The 8984-nt window shown below is 41.4% G+C and overlaps 2 protein-coding genes and 2 pseudogenes across 7 annotated transcripts in view; 2 read left to right on the top strand and 2 right to left on the bottom strand.

Annotated features, from left to right (window-relative positions):
• Window positions 1-8984, top strand: part of SKA2 (spindle and kinetochore associated complex subunit 2) — a 1094818-nt gene that overhangs the window by 97737 nt on the left and 988097 nt on the right. The gene's annotated exons all lie outside the window — the stretch shown is intronic.
• The window catches only part of TRIM37 (tripartite motif containing 37), a 154210-nt gene that overhangs the window by 63510 nt on the left and 81716 nt on the right, over window positions 1-8984 (top strand). For all 6 annotated transcript variants that reach the window (XM_027774239.1, XM_027774241.1, XM_027774240.1 and 3 more), the window contains 2 exons: window positions 538-652; window positions 6528-6743. In XM_027774239.1, the coding sequence (XP_027630040.1) occupies window positions 538-652; window positions 6528-6743 (331 nt within the window). The remainder of the gene's footprint in view (window positions 1-537; window positions 653-6527; window positions 6744-8984) is intronic.
• Window positions 1674-2648, bottom strand: LOC102468914 (coiled-coil domain-containing protein 124 pseudogene; annotated as a pseudogene).
• LOC102468497 (protein DEK-like) lies at window positions 4030-5431 on the bottom strand (annotated as a pseudogene).

Here is an 8984-nt window from a genome sequence, read left to right on the forward strand (position 1 = left end):
CTTTTTTGTGTCTCTCCAGAGAGTGAAAGCACCCTATGACAAAAACCTAAAAAAATAAAATAAAACAGGGGAGGTTGCACTTAAAGCAAGGTATATATTTTCCTTGGAAGAGGAAATCATTATCTTACTTCTTCCTGAATAGTATTGTCCTTTTCTTCCCATCTCATGGTCAATTTGTATTTGAGGATTTATTTGAGCTGTATATATATTTTTTATAAGCATGCGCTAGTAAATTTAGGATCCTGACTATGATGTACAGTGTTTTGTGTGTGTGTGTGTGTGTGTGTGTGTGTGTGCGCGCGCGCGCATATGTGTGAGTGTTTTTAAGAAAAGTACAGTTTGAGTTTAGATGACCGACTTTTCAGAACTTTTGTCATTATTATTTGTGGACTACATGTACCTACAGTGACTATAAAGAGCTCAGAATTCATTTGAAATTTACCGTAACGGTGTAGCATTTGTAATTATGCATTCAAGGCTAGGTTGGTAATATTTTACTCTTTGAATTATTTTTACATATGAAGTTATTCTTTTAAGGTTTCAGGTACGTTCACCAACTTTCTTTCAAAAATGCCGGGACCAGCATTGGTATATTACTCAGTTGGAAGCTGCGCAGACTAGTTATATCCAGCAAATAAACAACCTTAAAGAGGTAAGAAATAACATCTGTTTCTGGCTTAGCATTTCACATTGTCCTTTTGGCCTGTTACATCTATGGTTAGATTTGGGTATTGTTGCTAGTAACTTTGTAGGAAAAAAATCTTGTTTATCCTGTTCCTCACCCTTACCTAACCTTTCAGTCTTTAGTTCTGCACTTAACTTAGTAAGCCCCTAAACACATACAGCTGTATTCATTTAACTTAAAATTAAAAATTCAGTGCCTAAGTGGTAGCCACATTTCAAGTGCTTGTATCCGTATTGCAGATACAGAACATTTCCATAATCTCATTATGTTGTGTCGCATAGGGTAAGTTCTTTATGTTTCTCTCAGTGCTTTTTTGGCTATTTCTTTTCCACAGGTGGATTTCTCAGATTTACTGGATTTTAAGCCATAAAACAATTGAAAGTTGCCTTTTTTTTTTTTTTAATTTGCTAGAGGACTTGTGCACCCCTAGAGAGGAGAGAAAGGGAAAGTGTAAACTACCCCACGGGGCATGGTCACACAGCAGTCCATTCTCTTCCATTTCTCCCTCCTTTCAGGATTTTGGGAACACATGTACATGTATTCAGTGTGCTTTTCAAGCCATTGGATCTGGATTCAAACCATCCAGTTGGGCGTGTGGAGTCATTGCTCCATCTTGAACCCTCACTATTGTTAAATGAGCACTGATGAATAATAGTCAATGAAATTTTATTTTAAAATGGTAAACAAAATTGCTTAAAGAATGTTTCTTTTCTCTCACTGGAGCTTGGTACATGATAGGAAGTTTGGAGTACTGAGAGTTGGTAATAGATGACGAAGAAAGATATGAATATTTGTGTACTTTCTTCTCTCTTTTTTTTTTTTTTTAAAAAGATAACCACTGGATTATACTATATTTATTGAAAAAGTTTATAAGAACAAATTATACATTTAAAACCAAAGGCCAGTTATCAGTTCTCATTTAGTTGCTTATTCCCTTCAAAAGTATTAAGTAGACTTTTTCCTAAGTGTCTTTTTTTTTTATTTTTTATTTTTTTGCCTCACCGCAGCCTTGCGGACCGACCACCTTTATTGGGCGCTCAGCCCCGGGGCTTTACACACACGTGCTCGGGGGTTTGGGGGTGTCACTGGGAGCAGGGACCCTCTGGCTGGAAGAGGGTTGGCCGGTGTTGGCACATAGCCCCCGAGACAGGCGCCTGGGTCCCCGGGACCTCTCTGTAATCCTCTGAGCCGACTCGGCAGCAGGAGGGCCTTTGGGGATCGTGACCTGGACCGCCCACGGGGCGGCTCCCCCAGTTCTGGGCTCACTTGGGGGCATTGAAGGGCACGGCCCGCTGGTTCATGGGGTTGTCGGGAGAGCGCAGCCACTCCTTCTTGAGCAGCTGCTTCAGCTGCGACAGCCGCATGTTGGGGTTCTCCTGCTTGAGCCTCGGCAGCTGGGCTTCCTCGAAGGCAGTGAAGGCTGCGCGCATGCGGCGCTCTGGGTGCCTATCCGCTGCCTCCTCCGCCACGCTGAGCACCGCTATGGCGTCCTCGATGGTGCGCGCCTCCACGCTGCCCTCCTCCAGCACGCGGCGGTTCACGTTCTCCTCCAGTGGCACCTCCAGATGGCTCTTGGCTTTCTCCGCTGTGTCCGCGGCCTCCTTGTGCTGGTGGTCGCGCCGCAGCGTGTCCTCGATCTGCGCACGGGTGACTTTGCTGGGCGCGGCCACCCGGGGGGCCTTGCCGCCTTTTAGCTTTGAGTCCTCCTCTTCCAGCAGGCGCTGCGTCTCCTTCTTCCGCTCCAGCTGTTCCAGGCGCCTCTCCACCCACCTTGCGCTGTTCCTTCTTCATGACGTGTTTGTCCTCATCCTTCCAGTAAGCATCCTCCAACTCCTTCTGTTTCTTGGCATCGGCCGCGGCCTTGGCCTCCGCCCTGCGTGCCCGGGCCGCTGCCGACTTGGTGTTCTCGCCCTGGAACTTCTTGGGCATTCCTCAGCAGCTCCTTCCCCCAGCGCTGGCCCGGTCGCGCCTCCTAAGTGTCTTATATTAAGAAACAAGTCAAACCTGTGAGAATTGCCATTCAATATATATTATTTTTATGCTTCTGTTCTATGATGCAAATAGTTTTAAGCATTTAATTGGTAGCAAGTGTCTAATTCTGTCAAAGTAGCATGTTTTATTTTGAAAATCAGAGGCAGATTATATAATGAACTGATCACAATCAGTTTAAAAGACAATATTAATCTTATTTGGGAGTGATCCATAGTTTGATCACCTGTTCCTGAATGGCCAAAATTTAGAGCCAAAATTTAAAACATAGCAGCCGGATTCCATCATACATTGTTTCTTAAATGTTGAAGTTTACATGAATGCTTTTGAGAAACACATTGTGAAAGAACCCACTGTTGCCTACATGTTCTCTTTTGGCATCAAACCTGGTGCTTTTATTCCTAAATATGAAGGTGGCCAGATTTCGTGTTAATATTCCCATTTCATATGGACAAAGGCGTTTAATAAAAAAAACCAAAAGTGCTTGTACTCAATCCCACCCTTTCCCAAAGGTTTTGAAGCTTTGATGTGTTGGTCTGTCTTTAATATAATATTTCTCCATAGACACTTCACTTGCAGAGTTAACACTAACACTACATACACATTGATGACACGTTCAAGGCAGAGCAGGGGACTGCTCCAGTGTTCCATCACGAGACTCTGCCTTTCTCTGCTCCATCACCCCACCTGGCTGAACACTGACATTTGACATCTCACACCAGCCTCTGTGAGTTGAAAAAGTGATCTGCACAAAATAAATAAAAAACTTTACATACAACAAATAGGTTTTTAAAAATACAAAAATAGTATCTGTCACTTTTGTCATGCCGACAATTTGACACATAGAAGAGAAAAATCCCAATTTAGTTGTCTGGACATCTGTAGCCTGTGTATTTTTAATATACTGAACACTGCCACTGACAGGAGAGACGTGTATTCAAAATATTTTATACACTAAATACTGCAATAGTCTCTGCATGTATAAATGCTAGCCACAATAGTTTTTATTCTGCTTGATTAAAAGTATATCTTAAGCAAGCTATTATTAAGTGCACTAAAAATCACAACAGTTCAAAAATCTATGACCTTAGAAATGCAGAATATACAAAATACAACTATAAAGCAAGAGTTATTCCCATGCAAGAGTTCAAACTAAAAACTGCATAGAAATGCAATTTAAAACAACAAACTCAAATTTGTGTAACACTCAAGATAAAAGGGTCAGCAGTATGGTCTACCAACACAATATTTAATGAGGATTTAGAAAAGGAAATGCATTCTCTTTACTGGTATAATGGAATAAATAAGATCTTCAAATCTATATGGGAACAAGTCATCATTCTCTGTCTTCTATTTCAAGAAATTAGCTCTTTAACAGTTGTTTTTATGAATTCTTTTCTGTCAGTGAAATCATAAGCAGGATAATTTTCATATACCTTTTTGCAAAAATGCTTTATTGTGACTTCCTCTAAGTTAGCATCGACCAGTAATTTCTTGACTGTTTCCTTTAACTCTTCATCTGTAGGTGGTTTCTTCAACTTTTTAATTAAGGGCTCATCATCTGAACTATCCCTGGATTCACTTTCATTTTTAGAACTGTTTTGATTCTTCTTGGTGGCACTGCTATCAGCTTTCTTAATGTTAGCACTTTTTACAAATTTTTTTTTTACTTTTAGAAGTAGCTTTCTGTTTGGATTTTTCTCTTTTAGATTTCTTTTTTGTCAGCTCCTCTTCGCTTTTTTTATCTTCATCATCTGTAGACTCTTGTTTTTCTTTTAATCTTCATCACTACTAGATTCATCTGACAGAATTTCAGGACATTTGGTTTGCTTACCTTTCCTTGCCATTCCAGAACCGTTCTATTCCTTTTTACTGCTTTTGCTAGAGGATTTTTTAGATTTTGGCAATGGTTTGCCAGAAGGCTTTGGATGCATTAAGAAATTCAATATCTTCTTCACTAATTCACTATTTACACCTGATCTCTCCAAATCTAGAACCTCACTGATGCTCTTTAACATGGCATTTCTAAATTTTTTCAATGTTTCTTTCTTTTTATATTGGATATTTCCTTTTTCAAATGGAAAGCCACTGAACTGATCCACATTCTTCTTTTTTTGTTTCTGGAGAGTTTTTGCTATAGAACGTGTGTGCTCACCAGAAAGACAGAGACAGACAGAAAGGAAGAAATCACTCCCGAGGGAAGATGGCCACACCGCAATCCCTTCTCCTCCATTCTCATCTCGGGATCTTGGGCACACATGTACATGCACCCAGCGTGAGTTTAAGCCACCGGGTCCGGGACTCGAACTGCGGTCGACTACATGGGAGTCCAGTGACATAGCCATTACACTAACTGCTGGTCCCTGGTCCATATTCTTCTTTAATGAGGATACTGTGCCTGATCTGTTGTGCCTGCTCTGTTGTAAAGCAGTTTGTGTAGATTGCGAAGTTCATCTGTTTTCTTCTTACTCAGAAAGAAATGTATCCTTTCAATCCCACAGAGTTTCTGCCCCTTTCCTTGAGCAGTTGTAAATGACTCTCTTTGTAAGGAAGAGACTTGCATTGTCAGCCTCTCTACTTTTTTCTTTTCCCTCTAGCCTTCCATGATAAGACTTTCCTTTCTCTTTTTCATCATCATCATCGTCTTAGTCACTGTCCTCCACCTCTCCTCCCTGAGGCTGAACTCTCGGGCTCCTTCTGGGACATGGGCTGGGTGGGGGTCGCCTCTCCTTCTGCCACAAGGGCTGAGGATGACATGCTCAATATATGTCTTTTTTAGTTTTTTTTTTTTTTTTTTAAGAAATTTTTGCTATAGGGTACGTGCATTTGCCAGAGAGACAGAAACACAAAGTCACCCCCAAGGGAAATGGCTATGCCACAGTGCCTTCTCCTCCATTTTCCTCTTGGGATTTTGGGCATGAATGCACTTTATATCTCGTGTGAGTTTTAAGCCTCCGGGTCCAGGACACGGTCAACTATATGGGAGTCCAGTGACGTAACCATTATGCTGTCTGCTGGTCCCGGTTTTTTATGTCAAAATTACATTCACTATATTGGGAACCAGCAGTTAGCGGAATGGCTATGTCGCTGGACTCCGACGTAGTCGACCGCGGTTCGCGTCTTGGACCTGGTGGCTTAAATCTCACGCCGGGCGCGTGTGCGTGCGTGCCCAAGATCCCGAGAGGAGATTGGAGGAGAAGGGATTGCGGCGTGACCATCCCCCCTGGGGGGTGATTTCTCGCTTTCTGTCTCTATGTCTCTTGTCTGTCTGGTGAGCGCACGTGCCCTATAGCGAAAACCTCTCCAAAAAAAAAAAAAAAAGTTACATTCACTATAATATAGTTTGCTAATTGTTGGTATAGCGTGGGCTGAATATGAAACAGGAATGAAAATAAATGAAAGTTTATCTTTGTCACAGATTTTTTTAATGAACAAAAGGAAGAGGGGTTATGGAAGTGATTTAAGCAATAGTTTTAGGAACATCTGGATAAATTGTTTTGCTTAAAACTTTTAAAAGAGGTCTTTGCCTTACGGTACAAGCACTTGCCAGAGAGAGAAAGACAGACAGACACAATGAGAGGGACAGTGAGAAATCACCCTTGAGGGAGAGGGTTAGCCATGCTGTAGCCCCTTTTCCTCCATTCTCCTCCCGGGTTCTCAGACTCACACACACATGCACCCTGCGTGATTTTGAAGCCACAGGGTCCAGGACTCGATCAGCCCATGATCAGCCATGTGGAAGTCCAGCAACATAACTGCTACACCGTCTGCTGGTCTCACTTGAAACATTTTTTTACTGTGCAGGTGAAGCATTGCTTATCACTAATGGCTATTTGTGTTTTTGTTTTTAAAGAGACTTACCATTGAGCTGTCCCGAACTCAAAAATCAAGAGACTTGTCACCACCAGATAATCATCTTAGCCCCCAAAATGATGATGTTCCTGAAACTCGAACTAAGAAGTCTGGCTCATGTTCTGACAGTCTTCTTGAGGGTGGTCCTACTACTGCTTCTGTAAGAGAGGCCAAAGAGGATGAAGATGATGAGAAGATTCAGAATGAAGATTATCATGTAATAATAGACTAGTTTTAGATCTACTTTGTGTATGAAAGAAATGTTGCAGTTTCTAACACATAATACAGGGGAACAGTGTGTTGAAAATCTTGTTCATTAATTTTCATTATTTATGTTTGCTGTTCCATAAATGTTAATATTTAAATGTCAAAAGTTATTGAATCAAAGCATTTCAAAGTTATAAAAGTTGGTTTATTACAGAAAACGATACATGTGTAAAACAAACTTGGTTGGGGCCAGCAGCTGGCATGGTGGTTGGGGGCCAACAGGTAGCATGGTGACTGGGGATGCTGGATTCTCACATAGCCAGCTGCTGTTCAGGTCCTGGACCTGGCGGCTTGCTTTCTCACTTATCATCGCTTTCTATCTCACTCTGTCCTTCTCTGGTCAAATTAAAGTGGATGAATAAAATAAATAAAGTTGAATGGGAAGATTCTCAAAAAAAAAAGGGGGGGCAGCAGTTGATATAATGGTTATAATCGCTGGCTCACACATACTCAACCAGTTTGAGTCCTGAATGCGACAACGCCACGCACATGTGTATGTGTGCCCAAAATCCTGAGAGGAGAATAGAGAAGGGATTATAGCATGGCCATCCACCCTGGGGGTGATTTCTTACTTTCTGTCTGTCTGTGTCTTGGGCAAGCATATGCGCCTTATTAGCAAAAATCTCACTTAAAAAAACAACAGCAACAGCTGTGGTGTAAATTTTAGAAACAAAGCCATATGAATTGGGGGTTTAAAAAGATGTGTTCTGTTTCCCTTTTAGTGAAATTAGTAGGTACCTTATCATCGCATCTATAGGTAGAATGACATTTGATTTGGGAGACTGCTAGATTTTTGTCCCAGCTAAACAACAACCAAAATGAGTGGTTGCCTTTTTTTTTTTTTTTTTTTTTTTTTTTTTTTTTTTAAGAGTGTTTTTTTTTGGGTGGTGTTGAGACAGAGAGATAGAAAACAAGAAATCATTTCCTAGGGGGGTGGCAACACCGCAATCCCTTCTCCTCGGGATTTGGGGCACGCACTCATGTACCTAGCATGAGTTTTAAGCTGCTGGGTCCGGGACTTGAACTGCAGTCAACCACGTGAGAGTCCAGTAGTGTAACCATTACGCCACCTACTGGCCCCAAGTGGTTGCTATTTTTAAGTTATACAGGGTTGCGGAGATATTGTAGATGAAGGTTTTGGGGAGGTTTGTTTTTTGTTTTTTGTTTCTGTTTTAATAGCTGCTATTTAAGATAGGTGATATCTGTTTTATGTTTATGCGAAGGAGTCTTTAGGGAGAGAGAGGTTGAATATAAAATTAACTACATTGATAAATTTAGGGAATAACAGATGTTGGACTGGAGCAGTCAGATGGCACAGTTAACCTTCAATAGACTGATTAAAAGGAAAGTGGAGTTGACAGGTAAGAAAGCTAAAAGTTGGGTATGTTAAAGGCTATATATATATATATTTTTTTTTTTTAAGGGAGTTTTTTTGCTGTAGGGCGCATGTACTTGCCAGAGAGAGAGACAGAAAGCAAGAAATCACCCCCCCCAGGGGGATAGCCACACTGCAATCCTGTCTTCTCCATCCTCCTCTTAGGATATTGGGCACGGACCTACACATGCCTGGCGTGAGTTTTAAGCTGCGTGGGAGTCTGACAATGTAATCATTATGCCATGTGCTGGTCCCAAAGTCTGTATTTTTTTCTGCAGTTAGGTCACAAGGTTGTTACTATATGTTTTGAATTTGCCACTGGGTTTTTACCCTCTCCAGATAGAAAGGGAGGCAGACAAAACATCCCCCAGGGACCTGGTCATGCCTCATTCCCTTCTTCATTTCTCCCTCTTTTCCAGATTTGGAACTTGCACACACATGTACCTGGTGTGTTTTTGAAGCTACCAGGGCTAGTATGCGAACTCCATAGTTGGCCGTGTGGAATCTGGGTCTCTTAACTACTATGCCACAGGGACAGCCCTTTAATGATATTCAGAATGGTGAAGTTTAGGAAGGAGTTGGAGAGTGATAATTTGAAATATTCTTCTCTGAGGAACTTTACTGGAAGCTGACAAGGAATAAATGAAGCCTTTTCAGTCACTTGCAAGCTCTACTGAAACTGACAACTATTCATTAGTAGTGGTATTAGTCAGTGTCATGCATGATTTTTCTCCTACAGGACTCAGCAGCCTAGGCACAGGAAATAGAATTCTGGTGGTTGTTTTTTTTTTTTTTTTTTTTTTGAGAGGATTTTTT

The sequence above is a fragment of the Tupaia chinensis genome, unplaced genomic scaffold (genome assembly GCF_000334495.1).
Source record: "Tupaia chinensis unplaced genomic scaffold, TupChi_1.0 Scaffold000416_1, whole genome shotgun sequence".
In the NCBI taxonomy this organism is placed as follows: domain Eukaryota; kingdom Metazoa; phylum Chordata; class Mammalia; order Scandentia; family Tupaiidae; genus Tupaia; species Tupaia belangeri.